This window comes from Lates calcarifer, linkage group LG11, assembly GCF_001640805.2.
Source record: "Lates calcarifer isolate ASB-BC8 linkage group LG11, TLL_Latcal_v3, whole genome shotgun sequence".
In the NCBI taxonomy this organism is placed as follows: Eukaryota; Metazoa; Chordata; class Actinopteri; family Centropomidae; genus Lates; species Lates calcarifer.
Genome location: NC_066843.1, coordinates 16,859,977 through 16,882,471, shown reverse-complemented (window position 1 = coordinate 16,882,471; position 22,495 = coordinate 16,859,977). Strand labels below are relative to the sequence as shown.

Genomic DNA, 22,495 nt, shown 5'->3' with positions numbered 1-22,495 from the left:
AGAGATGCACTCATGGTTAGGATTCCCTTATCACAGTCAACATTCATGGATAATGAAAAAAAGTGGTGATTTTTGGATTGGGGGCCAGTGTGTCGCATGGCGGGGATACAAGGGGTCATTGTTGGGAAGAACAGCGCTCGTGTTTGTATCCGCGCGGCCCATAATGTCCCCTCTCGTCTCTCCTTTCTACGTTTTCTACCAGTACTGTTTGGTTTTAAACTCTCAGTTAGAGGCGGTGATGCAATTATAAAACTCACACATGGATATGAAGAGGCGCACTGTGAATGCCACACAGTCTAGTTTGTTACAGCCTACACCTGTGGTGTGCTGGTGAATGTAAATGGACAAACAAGAATGAAACTAGGCCATATAAAATATATTATAAGCGCCAAATGAATGTGGGCCGATGTTATTATTTTAAAAATGTGTCAATTTAAATCTTATATTCACTATTATGGTTTGATACAGACCTATGTTGTTTGATTTACATCTCAATTTTTACATTTCACCCTAAAACAAAGTGGATAAACTCACTTTCACTGCACTGCTGATTCCAAAACCCAGTCCTTTATAAATGTTCAGTCAAAACTGATCTATTATCTGTTAATGTATCCATAATTGATTGTGTTTAGGGGCAGTAAATGTGCGTAAAATCTGTGCACCATAATCAAAATGTAACATTATCTCAACTAACCGCATCTTATTAGAGACCAACAGCATGCCACAGGTTCGGTAAACTTCAGCCCCCTGTCCTATGCTTCTCTTCTCAAGAAATGATCAGGCCTCGGATCAAGTTTTCTGAATTTGTGGATCTGTCAGTGACAGATTGCTGCGTTGCCTCCGAGCATGTTCTGAAATCTGACATTTAAACTGTGTCTGTTCCATCGACGCGAGAACATTTTTCTCAGCTGATATCAAATCCGTCAAATTGATAGTTTGAATGACTCATGCTCCTTAGCTTTGATTTAATATTGTAGCTCTTTCTGGAGTGAAAGCTTCATACACAGTATGTTTCACGTTAGTGCACAGTTTCAATTTTCATGGGGCAACTATTTCTCCTTTAGATGAAGCTGGCCTGTAAATAAAATGGCCATTTTGATTCTGCAAATTAGCATGAACTTCCTCTCAAGTTAACACCTAAACAAGAGGCCTGTATGATTTCCCAGGTTTGGAATTATAACATGAAACGCAGGCCACCTGTACTATAAAGAATATGCGTTTAGTTTATAGTAGAATATAAAGAAAATATACATTTACCAATGCAAAATAACCAAACCTTGTGTATGGGCTATTTCTTTCTGTGCGCACAATTTACGCACGCTCATGTTTCTCATATTTCCTTTCTATTTTTTCCAGAGAGAGAGAGAGAGAGAGAGAGAGAGAGAGAGAGAGAGAGAGAGCAAACTATTCCTCAACCAATCAGACATGATCTGTACATTTGTGCTGCTCCTTTAAGACTTGTCCTCCCCAGCATCTCTTTTTTTCCTTTTCTTTTTTTTCTCTCTCTTGGCCTCATACAAGGAGCTCTTTAAGCCCCGGTACCGACACACAGAGCAGGCATTCATACTCGGGCAGCGCGAGCGAGGGGGCTGGGGAGCGAGCGTCACTTTGGAAACTCGGGAACTCACGGATTCTCGTGCTTAACCGGCGACCTCCTTTTCTCATTACTGAAGTAAGGCGCTTAGCATTTCCAACTCTTTCCTCTCTGCTGCTGTTGCTGCTGCTCTGACTCTGCGATTTGATTATTTCTTCTCATCGGAATCATTGAAGAACTCCGAATCTGAATTCCAGATATAACCTAATATTATGTGTAATAATAGTTAACATCGCTGTGATAATTTTCAACAACTCTTTCAGGATTTGTGAGCTCGGGCTGTGATTTGTTCATTCTGAAACTTCAATATAACATTTGGGACATTTTAATCATCCAGGTCTCTGTGTAGAACCGTGTGAGAATAGTGCTGGTGCAGCTTTTTCAGATGTTTAAATACAGTATAAAGCTTATGTTTTGGCAGTTTTTGATAAAGGTGGTGATTATAAACATTAAAATCCCTGTCATAGCAGTGATAGTTCTGTTGTTATCAGTTTTCTATTGATTTCTGAGATGGTTTCGTTTTAATGAGTCGTTGATCAATCATCTGTTTTTCCTGACACAAGATTTAAAAATTCAAGATTTTTCAGTTCGATTAACTGAGGAGACAGTTTCACACTAAGAAAAGCAAAAAGCAGGAAACTGTGAGACAACTTTAAACATTCATCTGTGACAAATGTGAACTAATGTAAAACCAATTAACAAAAAAAGTTTCAAACAAGCAAATTAAGGCCAACTTATTGGCAAGTCAAGCGACGATAATGAGTTCACATAGCCGAAATTCATTACACTCAGTTAATGTGCTCAGTAATGTAAATGAAAAACAAGCGTGATTTGAATGGCGTGTGGAAAACAATTTATACATTATCAGATAATGAATCAAATGACATTTGGTGTTGGCGTGTTAAGCGGACAGATGAGTCTCTTTTGAGATCTTCAGTGGCTTATTGTTCGTGATTTTAGGCGCTGCAGGCAGAACATATTTTATGATGACTGTGTTCAGTGACGAAAGGAAATTATCACCACTCAGTCAAGTGATTCCCGATCACTGCTCTTTCCTTTCTTTTGTAAGAGTGACTTTATAAACAAGCGGCGTGTCGCGCAAACACAGACAACACGTGCGCAATGAGGCGTTTTGGTGCCTTGCGTGCGATGTTTACGCACTGCGTCTCTGGAGCAGGGGACGTGATGACAGTCTGCGGAGTGGCCTTGCGGACCAGGTGGCAGGCGAATATCATTATTAATGCGCCTCGGACAGATGGCGAAGCTTTATACGCACCCGTCGGTTGGAAATAGATACAGTTCCTGGCATCTCTGATGTTAATTAAAAGCTTGTATTCGGAACAGGTCGAGCTTTTATTAAGAGCCACACTGCACAGCTGCATCAGCCAAATGCCAACTTTAAATAACTGAGCAGAAATACATATATAAATTCACTTATACATAGATGAGCCAATATAAGGTTAAGCGTTAAAGATGTGAAGCGTTTTCTCAAACAAGAGGGTGTGGTACCTGAGTGCTAAGTGACTATATTCCATCACTGTTTAACTGACAACCTATTTCATAATGTCACCAGACATGGAGCGAGATCGCTAATTTTCCTGCAACATAACACCGGAGTAAGAAAACAAACTGGTTGCTGGTTCACAGGAAGTTCGCTGATTTAGGACGCGAAGTTCGAGGCCGAGTGTTGATTTAACGCACAAAACAAGGACGCATTTTGCTCCTCGCCGATATAGACCTGCCCCTGTTTCAACAAACACAGACTGTGTCTAATTCACACACGCGTACGCACACGGGGTTTATATTTCCAGCGCCAGGTTATGTTTATCCAAGAACTGCGGGGGTATAAATCCGAGGTCTGTGTGCTGCTGCAGCCTCGTATCATTCCAGCACTTTCTCTCCGGGGAGCTTGGAATAACTGCAAAACCTTAAACAGTAGCTTGTTTGGGTGGCGGGGGCATGCAGGAGCCGGTCATTCTCACTTATTCTCAAGATAAAATGACTGAACTTTATGCAGACACACTGTAAGAATAAAAGACTTTAGGATTTCCACTTTCAATTTTGAAAGATTCTGTGTCATAATGTCTTTCTCTAGACTAAATGAATATTGAATAAATTATAAAGCCCCCAGTGAGACTATAGTACACCTTCCATCACATACAGATATAAACTCCTGTTAATCTGATGATGTAAATGTCTCCAACCCTGAAAAGAACCACTTCTTCTTCACCTCTCATATCTGTATGAATGCTGCTAATAGTGGGAGAAAAAGTGAGCTGGGGTGGGGCAACCGTTCAGCTCTTTCAAAACCACTTCTTTTAGGTTTTACTTACTGTGATGGAGAGAAAGAAACTGCAAACTCGAACCCACAGTCTCCAGGTGTTGGTGAGGTTTCAGTCGTACCAGTGAAACACGGACTGTCATTACCCCTGAACTTCTCGTCACTCTGCTGTTTCAGGTCTTTGCGGTTGGATTTCGATCACGGGACACACGGAGGAGAGAGAGAAGGGGAAGTCAGGAGGGAAGTGAGACCGGGTGAGTTTGGCGCATACATCTGTGCATTAGCAGGTAAACTGGGGTCCAAGGTGCGCACTGAGCCGCCTATGATACCAACAACGCGGATGGAAAGAACTTTAATGTGGAACCCTCACAGAGTTTTGCAACGGAGGCTGAGAGTAGAGACAGACTGGCAGTTTATATTATAACTTAGAGGAAGCCAGAGGGACAGAACAGCCGACACTCCGTGCATCACTGTAGGGCTAAAGAGCGACAGGGACCCGACAGGTAGAGCTGAGCGTTTAAGGACAGGCCTTGCATCCTCTGCGCACCTGGAGGTTTGTGTGTGTGTAGGAAGATGTCCAGAGAGGAGCAGAGCTTATCGGAGGTTGAGCTCAGTCCCGGGATGTCGGACGACAGCCGCTCCCTGTCTCCGGGTCACTCCTCCGGCGCGACGGGCGGAGGGGACTCGCCTCTCCACGGGCAGCAGCAGCCGCAGCTGGTGGGTCTGGACGACGTGTCCGCGGGCTGCTCTTCCGTCAGATCCGACGACGAGGATGAGCGATTCCCCGCGGGGATCCGCGAGGCGGTGAGCCAGGTGCTCAACTGCTACGACTGGACCCTCGTGCCAATGCCCGTGCGCGTGAACACCGGAGGCAAGAACAAGCCGCACGTGAAGAGGCCCATGAACGCCTTCATGGTGTGGGCGCAGGCGGCGCGGAGGAAACTGGCCGATCAGCATCCACACCTGCACAACGCCGAGCTCAGCAAGACCCTGGGGAAGCTGTGGAGGTGAGGAGGACACTTGTTTGAGTGCTGATAGTCAACCTACTGTCAAATGACTGTAATGTTCTGATGATGCTCACACTAACAGTACACTAACAGTACATTTAGGGAACAGCAGCCTATATATGGTAGGCTGCTACTTTTAAATGAATAATGTTCAGAATAAATCTCCAGCTTTCGAGAAAAACATTTCCTGAAACATCCATGCTCTGCAGGGGTCACAGTTTCTTTTTAGGATGGGCGTTAGCTCCCCGTTATTTCTGTCCCCAGTTTTCATTTTATTTTATTGTCATAATCCTCAAACGTAGCAACACAACATTCCCTCATATAAGTTTATCTGTGGCATTGTGTTTTCTACAAAACGTATTCGTTGTAAATTGTGTAACTCTCAGGAGACAGGGGAGGCCACACTGTTTGGTTTCCAACTTTTGGTCACAGCTCACTGGCTAGGAACCACTATCTGTGTATCTGCTGTGAGTGTGTGCCATGGTCACATGTTCCTGAATCCAGGCTAATTTCATACACTGTTTAATCCTTGGCCATGTAGCTGCAGGCAAATAGGTCCTGAGGGAGGAAGAGGGTGTTCACAGAGCCATTCAGCACAAGTTAAATATTTTTCATGTCATTTAATTTCCTATATTTATTCATAAATGAACTTTTATACATACGTAATTACAAAGTGTTTTGAAATCTCTAATGTTTCGAGGTTAGTTCTTAGCTTTGATCACTGCACTCCTGCAGCTCTTTAAGTTAAAAGTTCTGTCACACATCCAGTCTCTGTTTTACAGAGTTCCTCATTCTTTGCTGCTTTCCTGCACAGAATACTCACTATCTGCTAACAAGAAAGGCCAGAAAGGTTAAATGTATTAACCTTGTGGGGATCCAACATTAATTTGATGAAGACTTGACCTTGGGCTCAGGCATGATTGGTTAATTGGCCTAGAAACATGATGAACAGGGAGGCTGGAGAAGGTCAGGGTTTTCTCATGCCATTCCTACCAGTGGTAGTAATAAGGAGCTCATTTCCATGTTTGCAGACAGGACACGTCTATGGCCTGTGTTATTTCATTACTGTCCTGCAGTCAAAAGCACCCTTGCAGGCATGCCATTAGATACGGCAGTGCAGATGCAGAGAATGAATAATCTACCTGGAACAACAAAATAAATGTTGACATATGCACAGAAAACTATTAATGGAAAGTATTTTGCAGAGCATATCTTTTTTTTACCCAAATATCATGTGTTTCATCTTAATGTGTTTCCTTTTTGGTGGTCACGTGACCGTTATCACAAGCTCCACATGTTCTCAGGTGACTACTGTTTCCCTATACTAAATGAAAACTTACCAAAGTTACATTTCTAGACACTTTTTGCATAATCTTTTCTTCTCCTCTTCATATGGAAATAAACCCAACTATCTACATATTTTCTTTTTATCCAAGACTTCTCAATGAAAGCGACAAGCGACCCTTCATTGAGGAAGCAGAGAGGCTGAGGAAGCAGCACAAGAAAGACTATCCCGACTACAAATACCAGCCCAGACGCCGCAAGAATGGAAAGCTTGGTTCCGGGTCAGGAAGTGAGGCCGATGGCCATTTCGGAGGGTGAGGTCAGCCACAGCCAGTCTCACTACAAGGGCCTCCACCTGGAAGTGGCCCACAGTGGGGGAGCCGGGTCCCCTCTGGCAGATGGGCACCACCCTCATGCTGCAGGTGGGCTGCAGGCTCCCTCCCACTACCCCCACTGATCCCGTCCCTGTCACATTGTTAGATTAGTTTGGATACAACTGGCTCACACACAGATAATGGTTTGAGTCTGCAAAGGAAAAGTGACGTAACTACATGTTTTCTTGTGTCTCTACAGGTCAGAGCCACAGTCCTCCCACACCTCCCACCACTCCCAAGACAGAGCCTCAGTCTGGGAAGGCAGGGGATGGAAAGAGGGAGGGTGCTGGGAACGGGGGCTCCCGTGGCACAATGGGAGCAGAAGGAAGCTCAGGTGCTCCAGGATCTGGGAAACCTCACATTGACTTTTGTAATGTGGACATTGGAGAGATGAGCCACGAGGTGATGGCCAACATGGAGCCTTTTGATGTCAACGAGTTTGACCAGTATCTTCCCCCGAATGGACACCCGGGTGTTGGGCAGAACGCTGGGGGAGGAGCAGCTGCAACGACTTCTCCGGCCTCGCCGTACACCTATGGCATCTCCTCAGCTCTGGCAGCGGCCAGTGGACACTCAGCAGCCTGGCTCTCCAAGCAGCAGCCGCAGCCACAGCCGCAGCCGCAGCAACATCATGGCTCCCCTCTGGGCTCAGACCCATCTAAGGCCCAGATCAAGAGTGAGGCCGGAGGAGCTGGGGGTCACTTTGCAGAGGCAGTGTCAGCAGGTTCCCATGTCACGTACACACCCCTCAGTCTTCCTCACTACAGCTCTGCCTTCCCTTCACTGGCCTCCAGGGCTCAGTTTGCTGAATATGCTGACCACCAGGCCTCGGGGTCGTACTACGCCCACTCTGGCCAGGCCTCTGGGTTGTACTCGGCCTTCTCTTACATGGGACCCTCCCAGAGGCCCCTGTACACACCCATCACTGACCCAGCCAGCGTACAGCAGTCGCACAGCCCCACACACTGGGAACAGCCCGTCTACACAACCCTGTCGCGGCCATGACAGACAACGAGACCAGAAGGTTCTGGTGCAGGCTCGGCCCCCATGTCAGACCCAAGGAGCAGCAGCAGCAACATCCGCAGTGCTGGTGGTATCAGAGGTCAAAGTGGTCTGGGCTGGGGGGAGTGGGCAGGCACCGGGGGAGGAGGCTGGGGAGGCAGGAGGGGTGAAACCCTGCTCTGCCCTCACCCAGATACAGAAATGCTGTCACAGCCCAAGGATGAGCTTGGAGCGTGGTGCTTTTGAAGTGTGGTTGATTATTTGGCGCCCGCAGAGTAGTAGTCAGAGAGTGTGTTACTTTGATGGTGCATCCACCACAGCAGTCAGCAGTTCCAGGTTAGATTCACAGCAGCAGTGCCACTGGCACTTCAAACAACACATTTAGCAGTGTTCATAGGTGGTAAAGGATCATGTCTTCATTGGTTTGGTGACTCCCTGTGCATCAGAGGAGGCACACTGCAGGCCGACAGTGGGGTCAGCAGCAACAGGGACCATAGCACACAGTGAGAATTAACAACATCTAAATCTGAAATATAAAACTTCAAGATCAGAACATTGACCTGTGTTATGGAGGGTGTGACTGAGAGGGAGCCAGATTCATTCTTCAATCCTATATGAAATGTTTTTGTTGTACCGGGAGAGTGGAGTGCCAAATCATCTGGCTGTGGCCCATTTATTTCTCAGGCAAGATCGACCTTTTATGAAACAGATGTTAGTTTTGTATTGCTTAAGGATATGAACACAACAAACACTGATAACATTCAGTTGATGTCTGAGGCACATTTGCCCCTATTTAATTCAAATGATTGTGCTGTGTTCACTTCAGATGCCTTTTATACACACGACGAACATGCATGGAAGAAAAATGCCATAAAACCATGTTGAGTTTTGTGAAGTGAAATGTATATTTAGTCAAAAAAAAGGTGACTGACTATTATCAGAATAGTTTATAAAATGTACTTGAAGTTACAAATGTACATGTATTGATGTGTACAGATATGAAATATTTGTAATATGACCAAAGTTTTGAGACCAAAACTTCATACATAGACAAGAAACTGATTTTACAGATGTTTCTCCCAACATGACACTCAAAACTACCTTTACTTTATGTAGCTAACTAGTTTTCTCTTAGCTGTCAACAATTTTTTCAACTTGACATATTGCAAACTTTTTCAAAATGTATTGGTGTCAAAAGTTAATGTTTTGTCACAGAGGCACTGATGAGTGTGATGATTTTAGTTTAGTAGTTTCTGACATATTCATGTAGAACATTCATGATAAAAGACAATTCTATTTATACTTGGATAATTTCTTTTCATTGACCATGGTTGCAATGTGTCTTATTAGACTGTAGATAATAGAAGCTTTTGCGTTGTTTTAACAACTGACTGTAATAAAGCTGTCAAATGCTTTTTGCCATTATTATCTCCACTGAAAGTCTGCACCACTGCCTTTTCTTTTCCCTTGTGTGTCATACAATGTGTGTATATAGGACAGTATTCAATGTGAAATGTCACATCTTTTGATTGTAGTTGTGTTTCTTTTTTCTTTTTTAAACTAATTTTCAGTGTGGGTGATGCCAATACTGAGAAACAGTTGCCAGAGATTGAGCAAATAAAACCTCTAGGAGATGAAAAGTTCTAACACAACCTTATATCAAATAAAATGTGCCTTGTCCCTGTTACTAACACACAGAGAGGCTACAAGCTGTACTTTATAAAAAGTTTGTGTCTTTCCAATTTTTAAAAAAACTATGAGTTAATCTGTTTGTTTGTGTCTATTTCTCATTTCTCTTTAATCTCTATGGTCTACTGTGTTTCCACATGTAATTTCTCTCTCTCATCTCCTAAACAAAACTGTATTTTAAGTATTTTATTCTCCATCTGGCAAATGAATTTGCTTTGTTTTTCTGTATATCACTGATATATTCTTTATCACTACTGGCCACAGATATGAACCATATGCATGCAGCACTGCTTGTTTTAATTCAGTCCATTGGTGCTTAAAGCATATTTTTAACTGTTTACCTCCAGCACAAGACGCAAAGTACATTTTACATCTTCACTGCTATGTGTGAAATGTCTGTAATGTTGCTATGAATTTTACATTTCCTATTTATACTTGTTTTATGTTTGTGTGCGCTGTTAATTGTTTCTCTCCATTTTGAAGAAAACTTTTGACTGTTACTGCCATTTTAGCATTTATTCTTTCCATTCATGTATAACTGTTGCCAGCACAGCACAACTATTAAATAACAGCAGGAGTGAAAGCCTAAACATGTGATGATGACTAATGATCTCTTACTCTCACTTGAAATAAAGCTATTATTTCTGCTTTAATACCAGTCTGCCTTTTGAAACATTTTCACAACGGAACAAATAATGGAAATGATAAATAATTCACATCAGTCTGAATAATAGCTACAGAATAATAACAAGCAATTAGCTGAACATCCTATTTTTTAAACAACTAATTGTCCCCCATTACACCTATTGTTATGAAAATGACAAATACTCATCTTCTCATTATTAATTACACAAAACAACAAAAGCACATGCTTTCGTGGCATCTAACGGCTTGAGCCCTGCTCACATTCTCAGCTTAATCTGTTCAGCTAGTGGATAATTCACTTTAGCTGGCAGCTCACAGCTACAGCAGTCCACCACTGACCATTAGCAGAGGTAAGCAGGCAGTGAATGAGACTGTGGGGATGATGTGTTACATTACAATAGGAGCAGAAGTGTCATCAGATCCACACTCACCTACCAGAGTTAGTGAATTACTACAGCTGAAAGTTTCCTTCATCTGAACTGGAACTAATACAGCATCATAGAAGGCTCATATATATATATATTATATATATATATATATATATATATATATATATATGCAGGTTTGCTATAGTGTGCATGTTTCTGTGTGTGCCGCAGGTTAAGCCTGACTCCTAATTCCCTCTCTTTAATCGGCTGTGTGATACTTTGGAGAGACAAAGAGGGCCATTGAAGGCAAGCCTGGGGGGTGGGGTGGGGGGGAACAGGGCAATGAGGGAGCCTTACCCATAACTGCCTGGCCTGTAGCTTCACCGGGATACAAAGGGACTCTCATACTCTCTCTGCACATAGACCCTGCAACCCCCTGCTACTCACCCCCCTCCTCCTCTCATCCCCCAACATTTAACCCATCCACTGAAAAAAAAAACTCCCTTCAGGTTGGAGTTGTAATGGGATAAAAACATTCCAAAAATTAACCAAAAAGAGGATGTAGGTAGAGTTGTTTATCTGTTTAATCAAAGCAGGTGTCAGCCAGGATCAGTAGAAGCCATCAGCTCAGCCTGCTGCCACACGCTGCACAGCGAGAATGGATCAAAAGCATTGTTTGTTAGGTGAGAGGGTTGTGTTTGTTTCTCTCAGACATGCTGATACATTATAGGCCTGCTAGTGTATTGTAGAGAACTCAGCTGATCTTATTCTGTCAAGTTATATGACAAACAGTGTGTTGTGATTTACCTTAGTGATGTGAGAGATCATCAGACTTTCAGGGAACTGACACGAAACTGTGGCTGTGAAGCACAAAAATGATTAAAAAGTGAACTGATATCTTGCTGATGGAGATTATTATGAAACATCTGACAAAGAAAGTACTTTGCACTGATCACAAAAAACTAACTTATGCAGTAAAATGCCTCCCTTTGCTGCATTAGGAGTCATTGTCCTCATGTGGCCCAGTTGGTTAATAACTTCTCGAGGACACAGTTAGATGGTCCTGAGTTCAAATGTAAAGCACAACAGCCACAAAGTTGGAATAAGTTACTAAGATAACATAACATACAAGATCTGAAGAATTTAAAATGACTCTACACAATTCATCATCCCATGGGAAATTGGTTTAAATCCAGTAAACAAATGCAAAAAAATTATATCAAATATGATTTGGTCCTGGTGCGATAAAATGTCATAGTGGGGCACTGTCAGAGCACAACAGGTGAAAGAGAACAGAACTACTGGGAGAAGAAAGATCACAATCCCATAACAGTTGTATAATGACCACTGTTCCAAAACTGGATGAACAGGATAAGATGAATAAAAAGAAAATTGATGCGAACCACGGAGAAAGACGTAATGTGTGGGGCACAATGACAGCACTGAGGAATAAACAAATATGGATAAGATAAAAAAAGACAAGCAAATGAAGTATATCATAATCAAGTAATGAGCAAAAGAATAAGTCAGAAGATATTAGTCATACCCTGAGCTGGGTTGAGGGTGACCTGACGGTGGCCTCACTGTGGTCGGTGCTGGTGAGTGTCACATGGCTCTGCCCCCTCTACCCCATGAAAGGAGTGCAGCGTCACCCTGAGGCGCTGTTTCCTCCAATCAAAAGTCTCATGGATTAAGGCAGTTTTTCAGACATTAACAACATGACTGTGGCTACACGCAATCATAGAAAACAGCAGAAACCAGCTCCTCACTAATGATATTTTTAAAGTTCATGAGATGGAAGAGGACGCAGTGATAAACACCCCATGGCTTTATTTTCACCACAGGAAAACATCCTACTTCATCAGTTTGTGTCTGGGCTGTTTTGTTGCCCGCTTGCAATTGTTATCATTTACGATGTCTTCATACACAGAACATGCCATGCACATTGTATACACCTGGCACACACTGAACACATAACCCACCCATCCATCTGCCAGAGGCTGGAGTATCATCATACAGCCTCCTCTACAACAAAGCTGTTAATCCTCTCTTTCTCACAAACTTTCAGCCCCCTTCTTCTTCAGGCATGCACTGGCCCTCTCTCTGCCTGGGCAACAACCCATTTCCCCTCAACAATACACTGACTGTTTGGCTGCTTTGTGCATATGTTTGTATGGGGGAAGTGGGGGCAGGGGGCACAGAGAGCATCATGACAGCTACAACACCACTTCATCCAGGGCAGAATTTGTCCAGCTTTTCACATTAGTTGTCGAAGACAGGGTAGAGAAATAAAAGAAACACTTACATGTTTGAAAGCTCATCAAGTTCTGCTGTTTAACTATTAGATGTGAGTATTTAATTCCAGTCATTTCTGAAGCAGAATGGATTTATTTTGGGACTTTTCACCTCACTTCTGACATAATGTCACAGACTAAGCTGTGACAGATGCACCACCAGATGCTGAATTATTTCTGAACCTGAAATATGATTTAGCACTATGATATAATGTAGGTTCAGTTTAACTTCAATTTACTGGACTTCCCATTTGTTCAGGTGCAACTGGCTTTTTGCATGATTATACTTTTAAATCCCTGTGACACAGATATTAACCCAGAGTATAGCTTCAAACTCACTGCAAACCTCTGAGTGTGAATGTAAGTTTAAATAATATGAATGAGACGTGGTTATTTATACAAAAGAGTTTATTCTAAACTATAAAAAAGTTATTTTACACTAATCTCCTCTCTCCTTAAAAACAACAAATGGAATAATTACAACACAGGATTATTTTTGTAAAACAAAGTAAATGTTTGACTTAAGTTACATTTCCCCCTTGTGGCTGTTAGTTAGAATGCAGCTGTTAAAACAGAAAGTACCGAAGATACTAACAGAATTTCATTTGAGTTGCACCGTCAGTCAGACCATAGATTTATCAACCGGCAAGCAACACACTGTCCTGTGTGTCTGTTTGGTACATTTCATGTATTCATATTTTACCAGCTCACAGAGTGGGTGGTGACTGCATCAGTCTGAGGATTCCTTAGCGTTTGTGCAGCTGACTGACCTGCTATGATGGTGTGTTTGAAACAGAATATACTATTTTGTCAGTGAAGACTGGATAATTTGTTTAATCAGTTATGATGAGCTCATCACAACCCCAGTCCTCATAACTCCCATCAGGAAGGTACCTGCGGATGATGATAGGAATCTTTCTGCTCCTGTCAGAGGGTACAAACAAAAGCCACGTCAAAACACTGGAAATACAAAGAAGCTCTAGATCCTGCTCATTAAATAATGACAAAGAGAAACAAAAGATGGAGCAATGGTCTAAAGTTATAACGCATAACAGATAATTCAGACTATAAGAGATATCACTTACTTAAGCTCTTTCATAGCTATTTGCAAGGGGTCTGTTTCTCCCTCCAGCTCCACCATGACTGGAGCACACATCCTATTATGAACAAGTCAGCAGAGAGACAGGTACAGTGATCGATAAATTACAGTCAACATGTAAGTGCAGAGTAAAACTGGCCTGCCTCCAAACACCCAAACCATCCTGAAAGACAACTAGAACTGGATATTGATAATCATTACATTAATGGGACTGACTAGAGCCACTCAAACAAATCATGCACTCCAATTAATCAATCAACTGGGAGAGAGCTGCTCATCTAACAGATAGGAAACTTATTGTTCCTATTTTTATCACTTTTATCAAGTTTTGTCATAGTAATTATAATGTCATTTAAGTTGGATTTACACTGGTGCACTCAAATATTACATCACCTTTTACCAAACAGCTTAATATTGATTTACAGGTGATTATCTGTGGTTTGATCATTCATTTTCCTCAGGTGCTGCTATTTAGACTGGGATTTACAATCAGAGGAATGAGTCTGTGTCATCACACACAGAACTTCTATGAAATGTATTATGAAAACCATAATACAGTGCACATAGAAGGCAGGCGTGTAAAAGAGTGTTTAGAGAGCAGATCTGAACCCAAGACACTGGGGACACACCAACCAGGACACAATGTGTAGGATCAAACATGTGACAACACTCACGCTATCTGGAGAGCTCGTGTTCCCAGCACTCTGGCTCTCTCATATTTGGTCATGTACGGTGTTGTGATCCTCTTCTGGTTCGCCTGCTGACCCTCTCCTGCTGGCAGGATCTGCACATTCTCCTGATCATCCTGCAAGAGCAGAAAATACAGATTTAATCTGAATATGGACAACACTACATTGTCATAGAGCTGTACAAAAATAATAACAAGCAAGATATAATCTTAAGTGGCTCGTCAAGTTACGCAGACACACTGAATATATATTTTACCCAGATAGAAAAGGCAACGATCTAATAATTACACGACGAACTCACATCTTCCACGTTTTCGAGGTCATCTAATCCCTCATCTTCCTCGGCATCATCGAAATCTCCATCGTCGAAGCTTCAAAGTTAACAAAAAAATAGAGCAAGTTAGACCACAAAATCAGTTCAGAGAGATCAGTTCTGCTAGCTAACTGGCTAAACGTTAGTTAGCTAGAACGTTAGCCCACGTTGTATTGTGTAAATACGCCGCTGAATTTAACACATTAAATCTGTGTATCGTTACTTACTTGTCTTCGTTGTCGGACATTTTTTATTCTGAAGCTCGTATATGTTCCCTGTACCTTCTTGTTATTAACAATTTCCCAAGACACTTTTTGTTGTCAACATGAACCCACATGAACGTTACTACCTTTCGACTTCCGGTAGCAGAGTGTCCTGGAAAATACTCCGAGTGATTACGAGGAACATTTGTGTTTCGTTCCGCATATTTTGCAGTTTGATAAACTGCAACAAATAAAGGTATTAAAATATTAAAACTTTGGTCTAATGTAGAAAAATAAAGGTATTTTGATACGAATTCGCGATTTGTCTCTTTCATAATGATCTAAATGAGACAGTATCTCTTCCATCTCTATCCTATTACTATTGGTACAAAGTCATACAAAATATGGACACCTGCTTACTGATGTTACTATGGCAATTTTTTTTAAAAAAGCCGTCTGTAGTGTGTCTTTATTTTTCTCCATAACCTCACATTTTCAAGTATACCTGATGCATTCAATGGTATTTAGTCTGTGTAGACAATATTTATACTTCTGTGCAGGCATTTTAGCCAAACAAACAAAACAAACAAAAAACAAACAAACAAACAAACAAACAAACAAACAGGATTCTCTGAATCTGCTTTTCAGAAAATTCCTCAAGTTTGACCCAGGATCAACTGTCTTTTCAGACGTTTCTCAGTATTTATGCATTGAGCAAACTGCATTGAGCAAATCACGATGGAACTCAGGAGGCACACATCCACATAAAGAGAGATTACAGCCAGCTCTTTCAGGATTTCCAAGCTCTTCTCTCCATCATTCATGACTAAAAATCATAACATTAGAGCAAACACAATAAAACTGATAATGGAAATGACACCTACACTGATTAACATGTTAAGAGAAGTGCAGTATGTTCTTATTCATCAAACAACTCAGACATTGGTTTTACCCATCTGTTTTGAATGAATTTCAATGCACTTTTTTCAGCATAGCAGATAACTAGTATCTCAAAAAATGTTAAAAGCTGGCTAATCATAAAATATACAGCCCTTCTGCAAAGACAAAACATGAAACTCTCTCAAATAAGTATTTACTGCATGCTTTAACAAATACAGGTATGTAATAAAATGAAGAAATATAAATATTGGTTGAATATATGAGATAGGGCAAGTAAAGAAACATAGAGGAGAAAATGTAAACTGATAACACTGAATGATTTGCAAAGAGAAATTACAGCTACTGAGCTTCTCATGAGTTTAACCTTAGTCTTTCATATGATGATCCTCTCCTGTGGTAAAAGAAATATAAACACTTTTATCATCTTAAAGTATAAATGAGCTTCTTTTCTATGAGAGTTTTTTTTTTTTATCTACACAACATTTGTGCAGTCCTGATGGTACGTCAGCTCTTTTTGTCCATGGAGTCCTTGGTCCTCTCTGCTTTATGGTTCAGTATCTTAAAAACTATTGTGGGCTTGAACTTTCCTTTTGACTTCTTTAGCTGTTTTAGTTTATCCTTCTGGAGCTCTGAGGAGAAATAGCACAATTAAATGCAGTAAAACACAAGTCATCATTTTAGTTGAAACATTTTAGTAAGCACATGAGTGTATGGCGTAAATTTATTTCAAATTCCAATAGAATTTGCTCTGCCTTCTTCATAAGAAGAGGGGAGAGTAAGACATGGACAAGAGAAGACACACAACATGAAACAGGGGAACATTTTGAACCAAGCACTTATTTTCTTACCTTTGTCCTTCATTGATGCTTCCTGGAGTCTGTCTTCATCTCTTTCCCTGATTGGAAAAACAAAGTTAAATTTCTACTTTACAACATAAAAACCTATGAATGTGAAGGCACCGTGTATTTTTTTTCTTTGCACCTCTGCCTGTCCTGATCCAAGCTGCTGATGATCTGGTTCCTCTGATCGATGATGTCGACCAGCTCGTCCATCAGCTGCTGCTCTCGACCTCGATCCTCCTGACTCCAGTCGCTCTCTGAAAGTGGAGATGATGAGTGTGTAACATTTAACCAAACACAGCACTGCATTCACATTCACAACTACATGCAGGTCCCTTAATCATTGTAAAGTTTCCCTGCAAGAATGACTGTGGTTATCTAGATAAACAATTGTTATTATTGTCAGATATGTAAGCTGAGAGAAGTCATGCTCAGTATCATACAGACCAGGTTTATTATAGAGACATCGGAACTCATACTCCACATCTGCCTGCCGCTCCTCTAATCTCTGCTGCTTTGTCCTAGGAAAATGCACAAAAAACAATCTCTCTCAATCTTTTTCAGTGGTAAGCAGCTGTGGAAATGAAAAATAATGGCATATGCAACACATTATCAGAGCAAAACCCCTGTTCATTTTACTTACAGATAAACCAGCTCTTTATCTCGGCGCACCAGAGCCTGTCTCTCATGGATGACAGAGAACCACTCCATTAGCATCCGTTCCTCCTCTTTATCTGATAGAAAGAGGACGGACCCTGAAAACAGAGACACAAAACATTCCTGTTACACTGTTAGTATTTATGCACACTGTATGACAGTAAGAGTAATTTGGTGTACCTTTCTTGCAGTCTCTCAGTTTCCTCTCCAGTTCGACTCCTCTTTGTTCCAGAGCCCACAGCTGTTTGTCCAGTTCTCCCATCTCCGCCTGCAGCTCTTCTGTAGAAACACACTGGTCCGTCTGCACCTGTCAGCAACATGCAAGACTAAAACTTAGGAATATATTACAAGGGTTAAAATAGTCAGTATAGAAGAATCGTATTAACTCAATAATGCATCTAACCCTTCTTTTAAAGGCGAAGATAATGGAGGCAAACCAAGTCATTCAGATTATTGCTATAAGGGCAGCGATTGTCATTATCTATTGAGCCAGCCGTTTGTACCTTCCTCTTAATGAGCGGGAAGCCATGTTCAGGAGAAGAGGGGTGACTAGATGGGAGGTCCTGGAAAGTCTTTGACCTGGTCCTTGCAGGTTTTCGATCAAAAGGATTCTCTTTGCAGGCCAGCTGAAAATGGAAAATTGTTTTTTTACACAGACACTGAGAAAACCCTTACAGCACTTAAAACCTGCTTAACCTGATATGTTTACATAGCATTAACATTACATAAAAACAGCTTTTTCTACAAGTTCAAGTACCATGTAGTCTGTGACTGCAGACTGCACAAACATGTTCATATATTATTCGAACTCTGCTCTTACCTTACTTTGGCTTGATGTGGCAGATTCATTGGTCTCTGTTAGACAAAGGAAGGAACTTTGAGAGTGGGCAGATGTGATGGCTGGCACAGAGAGACTCCGGGCTAAAAAATGACTCTGTGCCTCAACATGTGGCTCTGCTGCTGCTGCTGCTGCTGCTGCTGCTGCTGCTTCAGTCACGTCTGGCAGTGAGCCACCCACGCCTCTAACTTCATCCAAAACTGATAAAGCATTTTCACTTTCTCCAGATTGTTCACTGGGAGTCTCCGTCATGTTAGTTGCCGCACTCTCACCCTCTACAGATTCAATCGCACTATTTTCAGCATCACCTGAAGAAGCTGCAACCTCCATGTCCCCTGATTTATTTGTCAGACTGCCACCATCCTCTGAACGACTAGCTTCCACAGAGGACTTAATCTGGTCTGTAGACTCAGGTCTTCTGGCCTTCACCCTCTCCCTGGCCATGTCCTCTCGAAATGGATTTGGAGCAGACACCTTGGGTCTATACCAGGGCCCCTGCGGGTAATAGACAGCTTTGGATCGAGGAGTGGGTACTGGGGCTGGAGCGGGAGGCAGCTGTGTCCAGGGTCCGGGATGGATAATGGTCAACCATGGATGTTTAGTTTTCACTTTAGGGCGACCACTGGTTGGGCTGGTGCTAAAAGGAGAAACAAGAGACGACTCATTATTATTATTGTTAATCACACTATTTCATTAAGTTCCTTTTATATGATTTAAATTTGATACTATCTGTTGTATTTTGATTTATTTTTAAACATTTCTTGTAAGACATAATGGAAATGTTAGATATATAATATACTAAAAAGTAAAATAAGCATTAAAAAAAGATAATATTTGGTTTTGGTGGAAATGAAATACAGAAGAGAGCTGGACATTTGTGCTGAAGGCAGCAAAAAAATAATCTCTTTCTGTATACTTACCTGCGAGATGAATTGAGAGGAGATGTGCTGTGGATGGATGAATTGCCTGCACAGAGAAAGAGAGAAAACCAAAAATAACCTCAGAAGAGATGAACACATGTGTTCTATCAACATACATACATGCAGATAGTGATTAAAACAAAAACTAAACAGCTACTCTAAAGTTACTTAGTGCCTCTTTACCTGCAGCAGGAGCAGGGGCAGCAGGAGAGTCTGACATCCCCCTGGGCTCTGGAATGGGCCGACCACTTCCCTCTGTCACTTGTGCGTGTGGGGAAGAGAGCTCAGGGGTCTGCTGAGTCGTCACTTCTTGAAGTATCCCGCCGTCTACCAGAGCCTCTTCCACTGTCCTGTCTTTAACACTGGGTAGGGGAGATTGAGGAGGTCCTGGATCCTTAATCACGCTCTTCAGTTCAGCAGCTGAGTCTCTGTTTTCTCTGTCTCTCACTTCTCTGCTCCTCTCCTCCCCTTCTTTCTCTTCCCTCTCTGGTGTTTTACAAACAAGTCTATCCCGTGACTCTGTTTTCTTAGTGTAATGAGGGACGGCGGTGATAGCCAGTCCATCAAGAGAATAGAAATAACCTGCCTGAAACTTACATTTGGGATGATTCTTAGAACTTTTACTGTCTGTTATATGGTGAGTGCAGATCAAGGAGCCAGCATCACTTCCCTGTGTGTAACACTCTGGTAAAAGAGTGCTGTGACACACTGTGCACCTGAAAAACAAAAACGAAATGTGTTGCAGTGAAAGCATCTACAACACATATGAACAGAAAAAAGTAAATCCTGTTACTGACATGCTAAAATTATATGTACTGAAGAAAATTCATTGATTAAACAATTTAAAACAAAACAAAAAAGTTCTTTTCTCCAGCTGTGTGGCTGAGCACACACAGATTCTCTCACATAGAATCATATTGGAGCAGGGAGATCAACTATGATCACAAGTAGTCACTTGAAACAAATTAGAGACGCATTCTTACGTGTGAACTACAGTCCATCTCAACCAGGTTGAGACAGTCTGGATTCATCTGGATCCAAACACTAACAGAAGCAGGAAAATAAGCTGCTGTTGTGAACTGTACTGTTACCTGAAGCAGCTGCGATGGTAGATCTTTCCGTCAATCAGATGTCTCTGTATGAGGTGGACGGGCCTGAAACACAAATTACACGCTGTTCGTGGCCTTGTGTTGGATAAACCATCTGTGCCGGTTTCCAGATGAGACGAGCTCTGAAAAGAGAAGAGAAACTGGCAGTTATGACTGTCCAGCAGCTGCAGCGATGATCAGCATGCAAAAACAGGTGTGTTTGCATTGGGAGTATAGAGTATGTGCAATAAAATGACTACGAGCGATTACCTTCAGGGGTTTCATGCCATCAGGACTGGTAGGACCTGCTGCAAAGTCAAGAAAAGACATGTAAATGGAGCAGAGACAAATGTTTACTTTAGGATGTCTTGATTTGAGAGCCCAGAACATCACAGATACAATCCTAGGAACCTGGTAGTGACTTGCAACATTCATGTACCTTGACAACGTGCCTTTGAGCCAAACCTGTGCTTGCTGACTTGCTGCAAGTAAGTATAAATGAAAGCATCTGATAAAAGCTAATAAAACACCACACACCATAAGATTTCCTGTTGAAGTAGGAGTAGTACTGTGACAGGTAGGTGATGACGCTCAAACAGTCGGGCACCTTGGCAGAAACCATTTCCTTTGGGTCCAGCATCGCAGGGATGCCCAGTTTCGTTTCTGCAACCTCAAACGCCTACAGATCAGGACAAATAAACAGAGAATGAATGTAGACGCCTGTAAAAAAAAAACTTTATAGTCTTTTGTGTTAGTAATGGTAAAAAATGGCAAACACACGGTTGATAAAAACATGCTTGAGATGTGGTTTGTGTGTAAACCATCGAGGGAAATGACTCACCAGCTTGTTATTTTGATAAACATTATCTTTGGAGAGGGAGCTAAAATCTCTGGAGCGAGGTGAGGAAAATGGAGAGATTGATTAGATGATGGAGACAAGACAAAATTACAAAAAAACCCCAAAAACTTAAGCCTACTAATGATTTATGGTTAACCAAGGACACCACACACAGAAAGCAAATCGAGGTTCAAGATTACAGATGACTATCAGATGAGGTGAAACTAGTTCAACCCTTATGTGTAAAAGGTAAATACAAACTAACTACTCCCATTCAACGTGACAAGAAAATGTTAAGGAGGGAGGACAAGCAAAGGAGAGCAGATAAGTCCCACAGTGTTCAAGTCCCGCTCTGCTGCAAATGGCACAGCGTGTTTGTCAGTCAACAAGACAATTAAACCTCAAGGCAAGACCCCCAAAACAGACAATGTGTTTACAGTGTTGGAAATGCCTAAAGCACCTGCAGATCAGGCTGCTAGAAGGAAATAATGCACCCCGCTGTTCTTGTGCAACTGGCTGAGGATGGGTTTGCAGCAGCCAAAACAGCTCTATGAAACTACCGGTCTACTTACATCAGGTCAGGTCGGTGTTTATGGATGATGGCACAAAATGCGAGTCCATCTCTGAATGAAGTTGACATGTTCTTTATTCCCACGTTGGGGTAATGAGCGCATGTGACGCGGCACCACTCTCGTAAAGTCTTCGTTGATGCCATTTCTTGTGTGAGATCAGACATAAGGGCTGGGTGAACATGGCACTTAATAAGTTAGAGCAGATCAAATGAAACTAGGCGGATTTGGCTTTGTGGAGAAAACAGGAAACGAGCATCCTCTACCCTCGCAGCTACTTTTTTTGTTGCAGAGAACCTGCGGCCAAACGTGTGCATCGAGTTGATGAAGCAGCAGGAAGGAAGTCGCCTTGTTCTCCCTCTTAGATTGTTTTGTATGATTAAAAACGAAGGTATCCACGAATTTTAGACGATTTTACAGTGCTACGTGTTTCCAGCCACAACTAAAGTCTCTAACGTTCCCATTAGTCACAGCAACACACTTTAACTTTCACCACAAACCACCAGCGAGCTCCTGGATGTGCTGAAGTGGCGTTCAAACACATGCAGTGCTTCGAAGACTTCTGATCGACTTGTTTCAAGGACTGTAAATTTAAATCGAATCCCGTTACTTGCAGTAGCTGTCCTTGCTGTGGTCCACACTGACTGAAATGCACAATAGCTGCCGCTGGAGGGAGACACAGAGCTGCTTCTTCTCTATAATTAGGAAGAGGAGGTTTCTGGTTACAGGCAGACTTAACATACTTTTTTCTTTTTATTGCATAACAGATAAACACATAATCAAAACTTAGATGCATTAAAAATTCATTAAAGCAGGACATGTGTTCATTTCAACCCTTCCTCCCAGCCCTTTTTGATCAATGAACAGATCACCTACTGTAAAAAAAAAAAAAAGAGTTAAATTATTTTATCTGTTAATTTATTGTTTGTTAGTTTTGTGAACATGTTAAGTTTTTTAAGCTACAACGCTATTTTGTGATGTTTGGACAACACATCAGTCATTTC

The 22,495-nt window shown here is 41.8% G+C and overlaps 3 protein-coding genes across 4 annotated transcripts; 1 reads left to right on the top strand and 2 right to left on the bottom strand.

The window, feature by feature from the left end:
* The first annotated feature begins 1,532 nt into the window (after positions 1-1,532).
* sox10 (SRY-box transcription factor 10) lies at positions 1,533-9,882 on the top strand. Its single transcript, XM_018667645.2, is given in 5 exon segments — positions 1,533-1,672; positions 4,053-4,882; positions 6,319-6,475; positions 6,477-6,588; positions 6,740-9,882. Coding segments are annotated over 4 exon segments (1,509 nt in total). The 5' UTR covers positions 1,533-1,672; positions 4,053-4,448; the 3' UTR covers positions 7,546-9,882.
* Positions 9,883-12,928: 3,046 nt separating this feature from the next.
* On the bottom strand, positions 12,929-15,034 carry polr2f (RNA polymerase II, I and III subunit F). Its single transcript, XM_018667644.2, has 5 exons — positions 14,867-15,034; positions 14,628-14,697; positions 14,312-14,442; positions 13,624-13,695; positions 12,929-13,462 (listed from the first exon to the last, which is right to left on the bottom strand). Exons 1-5 carry the CDS (start codon positions 14,884-14,886, stop codon positions 13,372-13,374), a joined length of 384 nt encoding a protein of 127 aa, XP_018523160.1. The 5' UTR covers positions 14,887-15,034; the 3' UTR covers positions 12,929-13,371.
* A 224-nt stretch (positions 15,035-15,258) lies between these two features.
* Positions 15,259-22,151, bottom strand: LOC108877561 (MICAL-like protein 1). 2 transcript variants are annotated; one of them, XM_018667634.2, is made up of 15 exons: positions 21,495-22,151; positions 20,926-20,974; positions 20,622-20,763; positions 20,355-20,389; positions 20,088-20,227; positions 19,180-19,712; positions 18,997-19,042; positions 18,059-18,713; positions 17,742-17,864; positions 17,419-17,545; positions 17,225-17,336; positions 17,029-17,102; positions 16,724-16,838; positions 16,591-16,637; positions 15,259-16,371 (listed from the first exon to the last, which is right to left on the bottom strand). In XM_018667634.2, exons 1-15 carry the CDS (start codon positions 21,656-21,658, stop codon positions 16,247-16,249), a joined length of 2,487 nt encoding a protein of 828 aa, XP_018523150.1. In that variant the 5' UTR covers positions 21,659-22,151; the 3' UTR covers positions 15,259-16,246. The 2 variants fall into 2 exon arrangements, with proteins under 2 accessions (XP_018523150.1, XP_018523149.1); XM_018667633.2 differs by having other exon boundaries at positions 20,355-20,392; positions 21,495-22,150.
* Positions 22,152-22,495: the final 344 nt, after the last annotated feature.

Bases quoted from the DNA above. Each gene is read 5' to 3' on its own strand.
- LOC108877561 (XM_018667633.2), bottom strand. From the start codon at position 21,658: ATGTCTGATCTCACACAAGAAATGGCATCAACGAAGACTTTACGAGAG. The intron at 19,043-19,179 runs GTAAAGAGGCAC...TTCTCTGTGCAG, and splicing joins TGCCCCTGCTCCTGCTGCAG to GCAATTCATCCATCCACAGC. The intron at 17,865-18,058 runs GTAAGAGCAGAG...TTCCATTTTCAG, and splicing joins CCACATCAAGCCAAAGTAAG to CTGGCCTGCAAAGAGAATCC.
- polr2f (XM_018667644.2), bottom strand. From the start codon at position 14,886: ATGTCCGACAACGAAGACAA. The intron at 14,698-14,866 runs GTAAGTAACGAT...TTAACTTTGAAG, and splicing joins ATGTCCGACAACGAAGACAA to CTTCGACGATGGAGATTTCG. The intron at 14,443-14,627 runs GTGAGTTCGTCG...CTGCTCTTGCAG, and splicing joins ACCTCGAAAACGTGGAAGAT to GATGATCAGGAGAATGTGCA.